Source organism: Gopherus evgoodei, chromosome 5 (assembly GCF_007399415.2).
Source record: "Gopherus evgoodei ecotype Sinaloan lineage chromosome 5, rGopEvg1_v1.p, whole genome shotgun sequence".
NCBI lineage: Eukaryota > Metazoa > Chordata > Testudines > Testudinidae > Gopherus > Gopherus evgoodei.
In genome coordinates this window covers 16,419,992-16,437,755 of record NC_044326.1, presented here as the reverse complement: position 1 = coordinate 16,437,755, position 17,764 = coordinate 16,419,992, and the positions used below count along the sequence as shown (strand labels likewise).

The window sequence follows — 17,764 nt, the reverse complement described above, 5'->3', positions numbered from 1 at the left end:
TGTGGCACCTTATAGACTAACAGACGTATTGGAGCACGAGCTTTCGTGGGTGAATACCCACTTTGTCGGATGCATGAGACGAAGTGGGTATTCACCCACAAAAGCTCATGCTCCAATATGTCGGTTAGTCTATAAGGTGCCACAGGACTCTCTGCTGCTTTTACAGATCCAGACTAGCACGGCTACCCCTCTGATACAACACAATGAAATGAACGTATTTAGTTATGTATTTCATACAAAAAACTACATTAAAAGAATACTGTGGTTGCAAAGTCAAGCACTCAATGAAATGCCAGAATTAAAGTTGCCCTTGCAACAATATTCAGGCCTTTTGCACGTGTGGCTTTCATATACACCACACAGGACTTCAGTGAAGGAGGAAGAAATAGGCCTCTTCTCCCATAGGTATCAGTCCAGTGCCTTAAACACAAGAGAACAGCCTCTCTCCTCTTACAACTTTCTGCCTCATTCACTGTCCATTGTGTGCACTAAATGAGGCAGGGATCTGATAGGAAAAAAGTATGTAATCATGTAATAGAAGACTCATGATACATACGTGTAAGAGGGCTGAGTTAGGGTTCTATGGAAAACTTTAATTCTAGCATTTCTTAACTTCTGAGGGCAAGTCTACATGACAGCACTATATTGGCGCAGCTACTATTGCGTGTCTGGTGAAGACGCGCTATGCTGACAGGACAGTGCTCTCCCACTGGCATAATTACTCCACTTCTGAGAGGGACAGAAGCTACGCCAGGAGGAAAGCGGCTCCAGCCTACACAGCGTCGGTGTGGACAGTGCTTAAGTTGATGTAACCTGTGCCGCTCAGGGGGGCATCTTTTTCAAGAAAGTTACATCAATTTAAGCGGTAGTGTAGACCAGCCCTGAATATGTGACTTTGTAACCTTAAAATTCTTTAAAATAGTTTTTTGTATTTCCTAGCTTTTTTTGACATACAAATGGCAAACCATAAATTCCACAGTGTTGAACCATGGGTGAGGACCTTTAGACCCATAGTATTATCTCCTGTGCTAACAACGAGTGGAACAAAAGTAGGCTGTTACTCTCTGTGTGGCCCTTTCATTGATTTAGGGAGGAACACATGACACATGCTTTCATCAGTATTTGCTAAGCAGCAGAGAAATGTTAGGAATTGGGAATGTTGAGTTCTATTCCTGGTTTTGGAGAACAGAATGGTCTATTGGTTACTGACAGTACAGTCATGCACACATATTTGGCACATTCACTCTGAAAGACAGTGTAGTTTAGTGGATGAGATTCAGATTTGCCATATTAGGACCTGGGTTCTATTCGCAGATCTGCCAGCAATGACATTGTGCCACCTCTCAGTTGTAGGCCTCCTGATAGAGACATACGAGTCCTGAGGCTTGTGAAATGCACAAATAGAATTAACACCACTCATCAGCAGACACAGCTGAGACAAGAACTCCTGATCTCCTCTTGGCTCTGAACCCAGCTAAGGCATCTTTTTGACTCCAGGACAATCCAGGTGTCAAATTTCAAATTCCTGCTCCAAACCCAGGTGGTGCTAAAGCTCTTTAAAAGAATGGTTGGGAAAAAAATGTTAACCTTGACAAAACTATCTATTTTTCCATAACCTCTTTCTGGGAAATGACTGAACTTTTGCTGAAACTTTCCAAAAAAAGTTCAGTTTGAGACAGAACAAACAAGAAATTTCAGCCCAAATGATTGAAGTTTGGTAATGTTATAAACAACTGAAATCAGATGGATTAAAGCAAACCAGGGCCCAAGGTTTACCCTTACTTGTGATGCCTGACTACTACTCAAGAGCCATCTGCAGAGGTTGTCAAGAGTCCCTCATTTGTCTCTTTTTAGGCAGACTTGCCCTTCCCTTCCACTTTCCCCACTTCATCCCTCTGTCTTCAAGATTTTCTTCATATCTATGAGGCTAGAGACTTATTTTTTTAAATGAAGGAGAGCAACTCTAAAGAGTGCTATCCTATGCCTGCTCTGGAGCAGTATTGTGGACATTTCTTGTGCAGGTAAGTGGTGAACAAGTCTACTGTTGGTGTTCCCCATCATCGGAACATGTCAAATCCATCTCCCATTCACAGTTGTGTAGAAACTTGTGGCTGAAACTGTCCATTTTCATGTTGTGCACTCCTGGTAGGTAGGCTGCTGAAATTGTAACATTGTGGGAAATGTACCCCAGATCCATAGTTTTACTGCTTCCGCATAAAGGGAGGGTGATCTGGTGCCCCCCTGATGATTTATGCAGTACATACACGCTATGTTCTCCATCATGACTCTCGTGTGTGTCTCTCTGATCAGTGGAAGGAAGTGAGAACATGTGTTCCTGACCACTCTGAATTCGAGGAGGTTGATGTGAAGATACACTTTGGAGGGTGACCATTTGCTCTGTACTGTGAGGTGGTTGAGAAGCGCACCCCACCCTATCAGGGATGCGTCAGTGGTGAGGAGAAGGGACAGAGGAAGGTGTGCAAATGGGATCCCCATGCAGATGTTGGCCAGTTCAAGGATTGGTTTACCTTGGCGGGTAGCAATAGTGGTTTGTCCAGGCTGTCTTTATTCAGTTTGTAAACCGAGGTGAACCATGACTGGAGGCATCTCATGAGAAGTCTAGGATGAGCTATCACAAATGTGCCTCTGGCCCTGTGACCTAGAAGATGAAGACAATGTCTAGACGATATCTGAGGGCTGGTTTGCAATGTCTCTATGAGAATGGAGAGACTGAGGAATCTGTGTTCTGTAAGAAACGCTCGCGCTCGGACAGAGTCGAGATCAGCTTCTATGAATTCTAATATCTGTGAATTTTTGTATGTTGATTTGTAGGCCCAGGTTTGTGAATAAGTCCATAGTCGTACAGGTAACCCGCTGAGTTTTGTCGAGAGAGCCTCCCTTAGAAGACCATCGCCCAAGTACGGATAGATCATGATCTAGGTGGGCTGCCACTATAGACAGGACTTTGAAGAATACTCTGGGAGCGGATGAGAGGCCAAAGAGGAGTACTCTGTGTAGGCAGTGGTCTTACTTTAGGGTAAATCTGAGATATTGTCTGTGGGATGGCAAAATTAAAATATGGAAATAAGCATCCTCAAGGCTGATGGCTGAGAACTAATCTCCCTGTTCCGGTGCTGGAAAAAATCGCTGCTAAAGTGACCATCTTGAATTTTTGAGGCTTGACTAATTTGTTGAGTGCTCTGTGGTCTGGTACGGGTCTCCAATCTCCCTTTTTCTTGGGTAACAGGAACTAATGAGAGTAAAAACCCTTTGCTGTGTAGATGTTGAGGTACTGGTTCTATGGCTCCTACACTGAGGAGGTGGTCTCTCTCTTGTTGTAACAGGTTCTCGTGAGAAGGTCCCTAAAGAGGGATGGGGAAGGGAGTCGGGGGAAATGAGGAGAAGTTGATTGAGTACCCATCGCCAATATTCTCTTGCACCCACTTATCAGATATTATCCATTCCCAGGTGCTACGGAACAGGGCGAGGAGAGATCCATAGGGATGCGAATGCTCAGACAGCATTAGATGGTGTTGAAAGGGTGGTCTGATGGCACCCAGCCAAACCCATCAAAACTGATGTTTTGAGGTGGATGGTTGGGAAGTAGGTTGTGGGCCCAATGGTTTGCACATTTTGAGAACCTAGATTTCTTCCTTTGTGGCTCGTAGAAGTGTTGGGTTGACTAGTGTGCCAAGCAAGATCTGAATGAAGGCTGAGGACTGTATTTTCTCTTCTTCCCAGATGTGTAAATTCTTAGCGACCAAAGAGTAGCCCTGGAACCTAAGTGTACGGAAGGAAGGATCCATCTTTTCTGTGAACAATTTTGTGCCCTTGAAGGGAAAGTCCTCCATGGTTGTCTGCTCCTCCTTGGGGAAGCCCGATAAGTGTAGCCAAGAGGCTTGCTGCATCACAACAGCAGTGGAGATGGAACATACCGCCATATCAGCTGTGTCGAGCACTAATTAAAGTGTTGTCCTGGCTACCAGTTCTCCTTTGTTGAAGATGGCTCTCAATTGATCTCTGTGAGATTTTGGAAGCTGTTCAATAAAGGAATTGAGTTTTGAGTAGTTGATAGTCATATTTTGCCATTAAGGCCTGGTAATTTGTGATGTGGAATTGAAGCATGGTGGAAGAATAAGCTTTTCTCCCAAATACGTCGAGGTGTTTCCAAATCCTATTATAGAGGGTGGATTTCTGATGTTGTCGACCTCTGGAGTGTACCACTTCTTCAATTATCGAATTAGGGAGTGGATGGGAGAAAATAAATTCTGTCCCCTTCACTGGTACATAATATTTCTTATCGGCCTGGTTACAGGTTGGCTGGGCCAATGCAGATGTCTGCGATATAGTTTTGGCTGGGTCCAAGAGAGCCTTGTTGATGGGAAGAGCTACTCTTGAGGAGGAAGAGGAGTGCAGCAATTTATGGTGTGATTATGTAACCTCCTGGTAACTGCAGTGTGTTTGCCACTTTCTGAGCTAGGTCTTGAAAAAGTTTAAAGTCATCCGCTAATGATGGTGGAGGGAACATCGCTACCTCATCTGGTAAGGAAGATGAGATGTTAGTCTGAGGCACAACCTCTTCCTCAGTGTTGACCTTCTGTTCTTCCTTCATCTCTTCAGGAGGCTCTGGATACAGAGGCAGAGAGAGGGTGCCTCATAGGTTCTTGGTGGGCCATACTATAAATTCAGGAGGCATGATGTCTATATGCCTGCCACAGATCCCAGTAATGCCATTGATATGGTGGGAAGGGTCCCAGTGGTTGATACCATGCTTGACCATACCAGGGAGGCTGAGGGTCAGATTGACAGTATGGTGAGGGAGGTCCAGATTGGTAATGGGCACAATAAGGTACTGAAAGGAGTGATGGGAGACTACCTCCTCCTGCTCACTATCTGACTCCCCACTGGAGACTGGGGCTGCACAGCCGGATGTCAAAGGGGAATCTGGAGCTCAAGGCAAACTTGGTACTAGGACCTTGGTACTGAGTAGAAGAAACTCAGGAACATGAGACACTGTGAGGTCTCTTGAGTATCTGAAGTCTTGTGATATCATAGATACCAGTACCTGTGTTGGTTAATGCCAGGACAACTGTACTGATGGAATTGGTGATGTAGTTTGGTTAAATGATCCAACTGTGTTTGGCATACGTTGACAGTACTGACGTCATTGTCTGCACCAATGGAATCTTCCCCAAGGCAAGGTCTTTGCCTCGTCCAGTCAGTACTAGCAGCAAAGAGTCCTGTGGCACCTTATAGACTAACAGACGTTTTGGAGCATGAGCTTTCGTGGGTGAATACATGCATCTGACGAAGTGGGTATTCACCCACGAAAGCTCATGCTCCAAAACGTCTGTTAGTCTATAAGGTGCCACAGGATTCTTTGCTGCTTTTACAGATCCAGACTAACACAGCTACCCCTCTGATACTTGACACCAGTCAGTACTGATGTTTCATTGCTTTCAGCCACTGGGTCCCTTAAGCAGTCCAATGTGCTCTTTGGGACGGCTTCAGTGCCATCAGTACCAATGATACTGAACAAGTTGGTGATCTTTTTGGGCTGATTCGGGGTATGCTCTGAGGACTCCCGTTTTAGAAGCCTTATGTGAATGGCTGATTGTTGCCTTTTTAGGCTCACTTCCTTTGGATATAGAGGGCTGTGGTGAATCTTGAGGTGGGTCTGAAGGCGGTTGGAGAGCTGCTTCTATTAGAAGACAAGTATCAGAGGCGGTAGCCATGTTAGTCTGGATCTGTAAAAGCAGCAAAGAATCCTGTGGCACCTTATAGACTAACAGACATTTTGAGCATGAGTTTTCGTGGGTGAATACCCACTTCATCGGATGCATGTAATGGAAATTTCCAGGGGCAGGTATATATATGCAAGCAAGAAGCAAGCTAGAGATAATGAGGTTAGTTCAATCAGGGAGGATGAGGCCCTGTTCTAGCAGTTGAGGTGTGAAAAACAAGGGAGGAGAAACTGGTTTTGTAGCTGGCAAGCCATTCACAGTCTTCGTTTAATCCTGAGCTGATGGTGTCAAATTTGCAGATGAACTGAAGCTCAGCAGTTTCTCTTTGAAGTCTGGTCCTGAAGTTTTTTTGCTGCAGGATGGCCACCTTAAGATCTGCTATTGTGTGGCCAGGGAGGTTGAAGTGTTCTCCTACAGGTTTTTGTATATTGCCATTCCTAGTATCTGATTTGCGTCCATTTATCCTTTTCCGAAGAGACTGTCCAGTTTGGCCGATGTACATAGCAGAGGGGCATTGCTGGCATATGATGGCGTATATTACATTGGTGGACGTGCAGGTGAATGAACAGGTGATGGTGTGGCTGATCTGGTTAGGTCCTGTGATGGTGTCGCTGGTGTAGATATGTGGGCAGAGTTGGCATCGAGGTTTGTTGCATGGATTGGTTCCTGAGCTAGTGTCACTAAGCTGTGGTGTACAATTACTGGTGAGAATATGCTTCAGGTTGTCAGGTTGTCTGTGGGCGAGGACTGGCCTGCCACCCAAGGCCTGTGAAAGTGTGAGATCATTGTCCAGGATGGGTTGTAGATCCCTGATGATGCGTTGGAGGAGTTTTAGCTGGGGACTGTATGTGATTGCCAGTGGAGTCCTGTTGGTTTCTTTCTTGGGTTTGTCTTGCAGTAGGAGGCTTCTGGGTACATGTCTGGCTCTGTTAATCTGTTTCTTTATTTTCTCATGCGGGTATTGTAGTTTTGAGAATGCTTGGTGGAGATTTTGTAGGTGTTGGTCTCTGTCTGAGGGGTTAGAGCAGATGTGGTTGTACCTCAGTGCTTGGCTGTAGACAATGGATCGTGTGGTGTGCCCGGGATGGAAGCTAGAGGCATGAAGGTAGGCATAGCGGTCGGTAGGTTTTCAGTATAGGGTGGTGTTAATGTGATCATCACTTATTTGCACCATGGTGTCTAGGAAGTGGACCTCCCGTGTAGATTGGTCCAGGCTAAGGTTGATGGTGGGGTGGAAGCTGTTGAAATTGTGGTGGAATTTTTCCAGAGTCTCCTTCCCATGGGTCCAAATGATGAAGATGTCATCAATGTAGCACAGGTAGAGAAGGGGCGTGAGTGGACGAGAGCTAAGGAAGCGTTGTTCCAGGTCGGCCAAAAAAATATTGGCATTTTGTGGGACCATGCGGGTGCCCATAGTGGTACCACTGATCTGGAGATATATATAGTCATCAAATTTGAAATAGTTGTGTGTGAGGATAAAGGCACAGAGCTCAGCAACCAGTTGTGCTGTGGCATCATCAGGGATACAGTTCCTCACAGCTTGTATTCCATCTGTGTGTGAGATGTTTGTGTAGAGAGCCTCTACATCCATGGTGGCTAGGATGGTGTTTTCTGGAAGGTCACCAATGCAATGTAGTTTCCTCAGGAAATCAGTGGTGTCACGGAGATAGCTAGGAGTGCTGGTGGCATAGGGTCTGAGTAGAGAGTCCACATATCCAGACAGTCCTTCAGTGAGAGTGCCAATGCCCGAGATGATGGGGCGTCCAGGATTTCCAGGTTTGTGGATCTTGGGCAGTAGATAGAATAACCCTGGTCGGGGCTCTAAGGATATGTTGATTTGTTCCGGTGTTAGTGTAGGGACTGTCCTGAGTAGATGGTGCAGATTCTTAGCAGATTCCTCAGTGGGACCTGAGGGAAGTGGCCTGTAGAATTTGGTATTGGAGAGTTGTCTTGCAGCCTCCTTTTGGTAGTCAGACCTGTTCATGATGACAACAGCACCACCTTTATCAGTCTCTTTGATTATAATGTCAGGGTGGTTTCTGAGGCTGTGGATGGCATTGCGTTCTGCACGACTTAGGTTATGAGGCAAGCGATGTTGTTTTTCCAAATTTCTGCCTGTGCATGTTGGCGGAAGCATTCACTGTATAGGTCCACACTGTCATTTTGACCCTCAGGAGGAGTCCATGTGGAGTTCTTCTTCTTGTGCTGTTGGTGGGAGGGTAACTGTGTATCAGTGCACTGTTCACTGTTGTCCTGAAAGTATTCTTTGAGTCGGAGACGGCAAAAGTAGTCTTCCAGATCGCCACAGAACTGTATCTTGTTGGTGGGGGTGGGAGGGCAGAAAGAGAGTCCCCGAGATAGGAGAGACTTTTCTTCTGGGCTGAGTGTGTAGTTGGATAGATTGACGATATTGCTGGGTGGGTTAGGAGTACCACGGTTGTGGCCCCATGTGGCAAGTAGGAGTTTAGACAGTTCTTTTTCCTTTGTAGAGAGGTGAAGTGAGTAATGTAGATCTCCTGTCTTATTTTAGTGAAGTCCGTTTGTATGGAAGTTTGGTTATTAATGAGTCTCCAGGTTGGAGAGCTTTTTTTTTGATGTTTTCCTGTTTGCTGTATAGGATGCTGATCAGGTGGTTCCTCAGTTTCTTTGACAGGGTATGGCATAATCTCTCACTGTGGTCTGTGTAGAATGTAGATAGCACTGGATTTTTTACCTTTAGTCCATTTGGTATGATGTCCATCCGTTTGCATTTGGAAAGGAAGATAACTGTCTGTATTTGTGCAAGTTTCTTCAGGAGGTTGATGGTGCCACAGATTCTTTGCTGCTTCATTAGAAGACAGTTAAAGCCTCAGCTCTCTGTCCTTCTGGGACCATGGTTTCAACTGTGGCATAAACCACACTTCTGGGGAACCTCCAGGAGGCAACGGACACAATGCAAATGTCCGTCCATCACCAAGATGGCTTCTTTGCAGTTGAGACATCTCTCAAAGCCTGGTGAACTGGGCATACCCTGTCCTGGGATGGTCCACGGACAAGGGAAAGAGGAAGAGGTGAATAAAAATTGAAATTAAAATTAAAAACATTCTTTAAAAAAAAAATTTTAAAGGAACAAAAGGAAAGAAACTCAAAGCAAACTTAAGTAATAGTCAGAAAAGAAAGTAAAAGGAATGATGAACAGGTATTTAGAGAGTTGTTAATCTGATAAACAGACAGCTAAAAGTTCTGTCTCTGGCCATGGGCAATTGAGAAGGAACTGAGTAGGGCTTGCCCATGCAATGCTGGCTAGACTTGTGGCAGAGCACAAGGAGGAGGACAGCTCATGTGCGGGCCGAACTGGCATTGCTACCAAGTTCTCTGATCAGCAGTGGAGGGACGCAAAAACGCCTACAGTGTAGCACCCATAGGGACACAACTTGAGGAAGAATTAGTTATTTTTGGGTGCCCAATTTGTGAAACCCTCCAGGGACCTGATTTTCAGGTGGTAGGTGCTCAGCACTTTCTGTTTCAAGCTGGGCAGCCAAAAATCACAGTTGCTTTTGACGGTCTTGGTCCAATGTTTTTATAACTGAAAGAACTGAGACACCCAAAACCTTACCTTTAACCTTGTTTTCTAGCATCAGCTCAGCATTACGTAGCTAACATGATGGCCTGATAACAATTTTGTTGTTCAGTGAATTATGGTCACACTGATCGTATCTTGCATAGTTTTCTTCCAAATCCTTGTCTGTTACAGTATGAAGTTATGACTACAAAGCAAGATTACTTCAGTGAATGGATATAGTAAAAAAGCACCCTCAATATCTAGGCTTATGTTCAGAGTGAACCTCTCAGCTCCCTCAAACACTTTATGACACCTTTCCAATTAATCTCTCACACTAACCTGGCTGTTCTGCCTGCTTCTCAAACCTCTTCTTTTCTTCTCTCATTTTGTCCTCTGGATTAATGGGATTTCCAGAGTCATCCCGAGGGATTATCTTCCCATGGAAAGGGCACTGAGGGAAGAAAAAAATGACACGAGTTAGAGAATAAACATTTCTATGTAATCTCATGTTGCTAGTAGTCAATTCTAGGAATTAAAGGATACACTTTGTACTGGTATATTGGACTGGATTATGAGCACCTCTTTTGAGGTGCTGAGAGCCCTAAATTGCCACTGAAACCATAAACAGACTTCAGTGGGAGTTAAAGGCACTCACAGCCTCACGGGATTGAGCCCTTAATGAAATGAACTCCGAGTACAACAGCAATAAATAATAGGCCTTTAACAGACAGAATGCTGCCCTGTCATCTCTGAAACCAGGGTTTTAATTCTGTATTTGTAAAGCTAAATCCCTGACCATGTAGGAATTTCACTTTAAGTATTTCAACCCATTCACACCCTTTAATAATGGCAAACACAGTATGTAATATTCAAGCAAAATGTTTAATGTTAAGGAAACATTGTTCAAATTTGTCCAATAATTTAAGTTTTATAAAATTATGCTTTTATAAAAAAAACTTAAACTCTCATAAAAGCCCATCTCTTTGCTGTCCTCTCAACAACAAGGATTATAATGTTTTGAAAAAGCCACTAATGTCAAATGCACCCCTGCACTGAATGAGGAGAAGGAAGAACCACCCAGCAAACAACTACTAGGCGCTGTTTCCTTGTCATATGCTCAGATACCACAGTAATGAACATAGTATAAACACCTGGTTAAGTGCAGCAGAAATAGCTCTAGATTTTTTTTTAAATTACAGTAGCTAAATTTTTCCATACTACAAACCTTTAACACACATTCCTATTAAACAAATATTCCCTGCAATGTTTTGGAACTCAAATATAACATTTTTTAAATGAAACCCTGCAACTGTAACAGAGTAGAAATTACCACAAAAAAAAGTGAAATCAGTCTATTTTCATTATCCAAATGGACAGAAATGTACAACAGCAAAGAGCAGAAAGTGTGAAAAGTAAGAGTTTTAAAACCCAATTTCCATTTTTTAGTATAATGTAAGCTTTTATTTATAGCAAAGATAAGGAAACCTTGCATTAAATATTTGATATTTAAACTAGGTGCCCCATAAATAAAAATACTTCCCCTAATTGCTAAAGTAGACACTTATTTGTGATTTATGACATTGGACCCAGAGACATTCATCATAAATGAAGTCATATTGTTGCAATTTTGTAGACACAAACAGATGCAGCAATGCCGAATATACTTCAAAGCTCATTTCAAAACATCATTTACAATTTTCTCTTAGAACAATGTGCTTCCCATGTGCAAGATAAAGATGACTAGCTGAGCTAACCAAGTGGAGATTTCTTTGAACATGAATTTTCACTCACTTTAGCCTTGTTTGCAATGAGATGTAAACTCTTGAACAAATATTTTGATGAGACCTTTCTATGTATGGCATATTCTAGAAATTATGATATTAAGTTCACACCTTAACCCTATCTTGTCTTTCACATAGTCTCCCATCAGGCATAGGCGCTCGACATTTATGTTTCACCGGTTCAAACTTGCCAGAAAAAGTTATGCATCTACTTTTCAACATTTCGGCTACTTCTTTGTTTTCCACCTCTTCCTCCATTTCATTGGGTGCCCAAAATCGATGTTGGGAAGAAAATCTGGCAAAATAAAGAACATAGATATACTTTTTTGCCCATAAACGAAGTTCTGTACTTACTGTGAACTTATACAACCCCACGGGAATCAGCTGGCTAAGAACTGGGCTCAGTAGGCAGAAGAGCACTTAAAAAAAATCAACACATGCATGTTGGTCTTTAACAACAACTTCTCTCAGTAAAAATTAAAGTTTTTACAAGCTGGCAGGCCGTTAAAATTTTCCCTCTTTGTACTCACACAGATATATTAATGAATTATAATAATCTAGGGCTCTACAACTAGTGATAACTGCTATGTTGTGTAGACATTCTTAAAATGTGGTGGAAGCTTGACTGACTGGTGTCCTTCATTTCCAAACAACTTGTCTTCCCTAGTTTCCCATTTAATATTATCACCTTACACCCAGTGGTGGATTAGCCACTAGGCCAATGGGGCCCATGCCCAGGGGCCCCGGCCAATTGGGGCACCCCCGCACCCGGACTCTGCTCCCTGGCAGGAGCACTGGGGGGACAAGAGGGACTGCAGGAAGAAGGGGTGGGGAGCGTCCCCCACTTGGTCTGGCTCACAGTCCCATAAACCCCTAGTCTGCCTCTGCCTACCACTGTAATTTCAGTTGCGACTTGACTTTATAAGTCAAAGTGGGCCAAAAACTGCTTAAAATAAATAATGCCATGATCAACACTGACCTTATCTCGATAACCTTACTGTGTAGCAGATGAGGTAAAATAAAGTAAGACAAACAGTTAAACTACTGTTCAGTGTATGCTCTCAGGCTTGTTTGTTTTGCTCTTTATTAGCAGCAAGGGAGCAGGGTCTGGAGTGACGATAGACTGCAGTATACTGTAGACTAGGGAACAGAGCCAACTATCAACTGAACTTTGTAGCAATTTTTCTTCTAGGTTCAAAAGCTAACTCTTCTTTTTGACCCTGCTATCAGCTAACAAGTATTTACAGGAAGTTTCTTCAGGAAATTAAAAGCAATATACTGAAAACTTATTTTAAAACTAGAGAGATCTCATGAAAAATAGTCATTGTATGAAAAGCAGAACTATTTCCAGGTCAAAAAAAACCCAACAACCCCCACCCCAAAACCCCTTTATTACCCTAGAGCAAAGGCAGTAAACATCTATTACTTAATGAGGGGGAGGACCTATGTGTTGAATGATGTAGTATTCTCAAAAACCACAAAATATTAGAAAGTCTGGAAAAAGTTTTAAGGCAATGTATTAAAAAGACAGAAATATGCAGTTCAATTAGGATGACCAGATAGCAAGTGTTAAAAATTGGGACAGGAAAATCGGGGGCGGGAGGCTGTAATAAGAGCCCATGTAAAAAAAGTCCCAAATATTGAGACTGTCCCTATAAAATCAGGACATCTGGTAACCTTAAGTTCAGTGATCCCAAAGAACCTTCACTCTGCTCACAACTCCCACATCCATCATACCTTGCATACAAGATGGAAATATTTGAGTGAAGGAGGTCTTGATAAGGAATTTATGTATATATTGGGCAGCTAAGGACATTTTATATCCACTTTATTTGTGCACTTGTAGTCACCTCCACGTGGTTCTCTGCTTCCCAATCACTCCTATAACTGACCTCTGGGTGTCTGTCTTCCTCCATCCTATTCCTCCCACTCATGTGGTTCTCTCCCTGTCACTCCCCAGCACTGAAGCTCTCTGCACTTTGTAGACTCCATATAGTCTAATATATGAGGAAGACACTTTTATTTATAACGAGGGTCTCAATTCAGAAAGACACTTTATGCATGTCCTTAAGTCTCACTGAAGTCAATGTGCTTAAGTGTTTTTTGAACTGGGCCCCAAATGAGTCATCCCTAACAAACATTAGAACTAATTTGCAGGACCTGAAGTTGATCTCATACCAGCTTTCAACTTCATTGGTTACAGTGGAGTTACTATTTACACTAGCATAAGTGAGATTAGAATTAGGCTCAGCGTTTCTAGGCTAAAAGTTATTTTACAGTTGTGGTGAAACTTAATTTTTAAATCTTTCTATCTTACAAACTCCTCATAAGAGTTGCCTCATCTGTTTCAGAAACTAGCATCTAACAATTGGATTCATTTAATTGTGGCAATATTAGGGGGATGAATCCAAATCAATTTTCTAATTCAAGACTAGCTTCAATGTTCACTGTAGTAAGACTTGGAGGAGAGGAAGGTGATCAGGAACAGTCAACATGGATTCACCAAGGACAAGTCATGCCTGACCAACCTGGTTGCCTTCTATGATGAGATAACTGGCTCTGTGGATATGGGGAAAGCGGTGGACGTGATATATCTTGACTTTAGGAAAACTTTTGATACGGTCTCCCACAGTATTCTTGCCAGCAAGTTAAAGTAGTATGGACTGGATGAATGGACTGTAAGGTGGATAGAAAGCTGGCTAGATCATGGGGATCAATGGGTAGTGATTAACAGCTAGATGTCTAGTTGGCAGCTGGTATCAAGCGGAGTGCCCCAGGGGTCGGTTCTGGGGCTGGTTTTGTTAAACATCTTCATTAATTATCTGGATGATGGGATGGATTGCACCCTCAGCAAGTTCGTGAATGACACCAAACCTGGGGGGGAGAGGCAGATATGCTGGAGGGTCCAGGGTCTAGGCTGATCTAGACAAACTGGAGGATTGGGCCAAAAGAAATCTGATGAGGTTCAACAAGGACAACTGCAGAGTCCTGCACTTAGGACAGAAGAATCCCATGTACTGTTACAGGCTGGGGACTGACTAGCTAAGCAGCAGTTCTGCAGAAAAGGACCTGAGGATTACACTGGATGAGAAGCTGGATATGAGTCAACAGCATGCCCTTGATGCCAAGAAGGCTAACGGCACATTGGGCTGCATTAGTAGGAGCACTGCCAGCAGATCAAGGGAAATAATTATTCCCTTCTATGTGGCACTGGTGAGGCCACATCTGGAGTACTGCGTCCAGTTTTGGGCTCCCCACAACAGAAAGGAAGTGGACAAATTGGAGAGTGTCCAGTGGAGGGCAACAAAACTGATTAGGAGGCTGGGGCACATGACCTACGAGGAAAGGCTGAGGGAACTGGGCTTATTTAGTCTGCAGAAGAGTGTGGGAGGGGGAATTTTATAGCAGCCTTCAACTACCTGAAGGGGGATTCCAAAGAGAATGGAGCTAGGCTGTTCTCAGTGGTCACAAATGATAGAACAAGGAGCAATGCTCTCAAGTTGCAGTGGGGGAGGTCTAGTTTGGATATTAGGAAAAATTAGGAAGGTGGTGAAGCAGTGGAATGGGTTACCTAGGGAGGTGGAATCTCCATCCTTAGAGGTTTTTAAGGCGCAGCTTGACAAAGCCCTGGCTGGGATGATTTAGTTGGGCTTGGTCCTACTTTGAGCAGGGGGTTGGACTACATGACCTCCTGAGATCTCTTCCAACCCGAATCTCTATGGTTCTATGTGTCTCGTAATATGTCTTTATACTCTCACTGTTAAAAAACCATTCCAAGAAAAGACCCTTTACAACATATAAATAAATATTTTAGTGAAACTTTTGAAAAAATAAAGTATTCTTTAGCTCTACAAATGATGTAGTGGGGCTGTAAAGTGATGGATAATAAAATACAGTAAGTTTGATTCATTCTGCTGTGCTTGATTTTTTTTTTTTAATTCCCTAAAATAGGATTCACTTCAAGCTCTGTATCAACAGTTTTATAAAGGCACAATGAAGTGACAGGATTCCTAAAAGAAGCATACTAATATTTTAGATTGCTACACACAAAGTAACCTTACATAAACGTGCAGCAAAATTCTAATGCCACCTGGTGGTCTGATTTTTTTCTAAAACTATCAAATATTTGTATTCATGCTAGAGTGAAGAGGTACTGATGATATGCATATGGTCCAACTTTCCCTATACGAGAGGCAGCCTCATTTGATATTTTAACTTGACCACTCCAAAAAAAATCTGTATCCAGTATTTTTCAGTGTAATAAAACTGTTTTTCTCTTTGTAGATTTCCTTAAGATGCCTGGTACATTTTAGGGAGTTGAGCTTAAATAATGGACTGATGTTTGCATAGCCATAAGCACTTCTATTTACTATGCCCTTATAAACCATTTCCCCCCCAACTCTTTCACAACTATATTTGCAGGAAAGTGAGAAAAGAACAAAGGAATATTGAAAACTAGAGTTATTTTGTTTAGCTGCATGTTCCCTATGCAGTACATGAAGGTGGTGGATTTCCAATATTTTTTTTTTTTGGTTGTGTATAACTTTGTAGGATAGAAGTCCTTTAATGGACCATCTGGATGCTTAATTCCAATTGACCAATGCCTGGTTACATGAATAACTAATATTAGGAGAATGTTAAAGAGACAAGATGAAAATAAACTCACCTCAGTGCAAAGGGGGCAGCCATTTGGCTATGTCCACTCCCATCCTATTTTGTAGTTGTGCTCTTTACTTGCTCTTTTTTATTATTTTTTTTAGGGAGCTCAACTTTAAAATTATTAATAGCAAATCTCTCCTCATTGCCTGGAGGCCCTTCTGCCCCCACTTCTCAAGGTTACTTGGCAGTTTTGGTTCTGTCTGCCTGTGTTTTTTCTACCCTTCCAATTTTGATGTTGCCAGCAAATTTGATCATAGTTAGATTTATATGACAAACAATTAAACGTATTAGAAGAACTAGGCCTCAGTCTAAGAAGGTGAGTAACCGTTTTTTCTTCAAGTGCTCGTTCATGTCAATTCCAATCAGGTGACTTAAAAGCTCAAGGTTAGGTGGTGGGGTCAGAGTGTTCCACTGATCGGAGCACTGCTCATCCGAAGGCTGCATCATCTCTGGCCTGCTCGGTAATCACATAGTTCGGGGCAAAAGTATGTATGGAGGACCACGTTGCTGCTCTGCAGATTTCCTGAGTGGGAACCTGAGTCAGGAACACCGTTGACGAAGCCTGCGCCCTGCTGGAGTGCCCAGTGACTGGAGGGGTGGGAATCCCTGCCAGGTTGTAGCACTCATGAATACAGGATGCTATCCATGATGAGATTTATTGTGATGATACCAGTAGACCTTTCATTCTGTCCGCCACTGCCACGAATAACTGGACCGATTTTCTGAATGGTTTCATTCTCTTCATGTAAAAGGCTAGCACTCTGCGGTTATCCAGAGAGTGGAGTCTCTGTTCCCTGATGCTGGAATGAGGCTTAGGGTAGAACACCGGGAGGAAAATGTCCTGGTTAATGTGAAACTGTGATGCAACCTTTGGAAGGAAAGCAGGAGAAGGCCTGAGCTGAATCTTGTCCTTATAAAACAGGGTGTAGAGAGGCTCAGACATTAGGGCCCTGAGCTCAGACACCTTTCTGGCCAAGGTTATCGCTACCAGGAATATCACTCTGTAAGAGAGGTAGAGCAGGGAGCATGTTACCAATGGTTCAAATGGTGGTCCCATGAGCCTAGAGAGGACCAAGTTGAGGTCCCCAGATGGGAATAGGCTGACAGATGTGAGGGTCAGTCTGTTGAGTCCTTTTAAAAATTGGCTAACCATAGGGTTAGCCAACACCCACCAGACCCCCGCGCCCGGATGGAAGGTCGATATGGTGGCTAAGTGCACTCATACTGAAGATAACAAAAGCCCCTGCTGGTACAGATGGAGGAGGAAGTCCAGAATGAGTGGCAATGAGGCTAGCAACAGGGACGAATGGTGCTGCGCCAACCAGATTGAATATCTCTTCCACTTGGCAAGGTAGGGTGGCTCTCGTGAGGGTTTCTCGCTGCCAAGGAGGACTTGTCTAACCTGGTCTGAACCGGAAAGCTTCATCGGCTTCAACGATGGAGCTTCCACGCCGTGAGGTGAAGCAACTCGAGGTTCGGATGTTGAAGATGATTTTGCGCCATAAGGTCCGTGAAGAGTGGAAGGGTGACCAGGGCCTCCACAGACATGTCTAAGAGAGATGTGTACCAATGCTGACAGGGTCAACCTGGTGCTATCAATGTGACTTGAGCTTGTTCCCTCCAGATCTTGCAGAGTACCTGTGTATGGGTGGAAATGCGTAAAGGAGATGGCCTCCCCATGGAAGGAGGAACGTGTCTGCTCTGGAGCCCAGGCTGTGATTCTGGAAGGAGCAGAACTGCTGGCACTTCCTGTTGTGTCACACGGCGAATAGATCTATCTGGGGAAAGCCTCACCTCTGGAAGATTGAGAACGCAACCACTCGTTGGCGTGAAACAACCTGCTGAGGTGGTCCCCCAGCTCATTCTGTACCCAGGGAGCTATGACGCTTGCAGGCGTATTGAATGTTCCACACAGAAGTCCGACAGCATGAGGGCTTCTTGGCACAGAGGAGAGGCGCATGCAACTCCGTTTGCTGATATACAACATTGCTGTTGTATTGTCTGTCATAACTGATACACAATGTCCCGTTAAGTGTGCA

General features: G+C 43.6%; 1 protein-coding gene across 4 annotated transcripts in view; it reads right to left on the bottom strand.

Moving 5' to 3' along the window:
- UVSSA (UV stimulated scaffold protein A) overlaps positions 1 to 17,764 on the bottom strand; it is a 112,307-nt gene that overhangs the window by 13,425 nt on the left and 81,118 nt on the right. For all 4 annotated transcript variants that reach the window (XM_030563449.1, XM_030563448.1, XM_030563450.1 and 1 more), the window contains 2 exons: positions 11,178 to 11,361; positions 9,625 to 9,736 (listed from right to left, as the gene is read on the bottom strand). In XM_030563449.1, the coding sequence (XP_030419309.1) occupies positions 9,625 to 9,736; positions 11,178 to 11,361 (296 nt within the window). The remainder of the gene's footprint in view (positions 1 to 9,624; positions 9,737 to 11,177; positions 11,362 to 17,764) is intronic.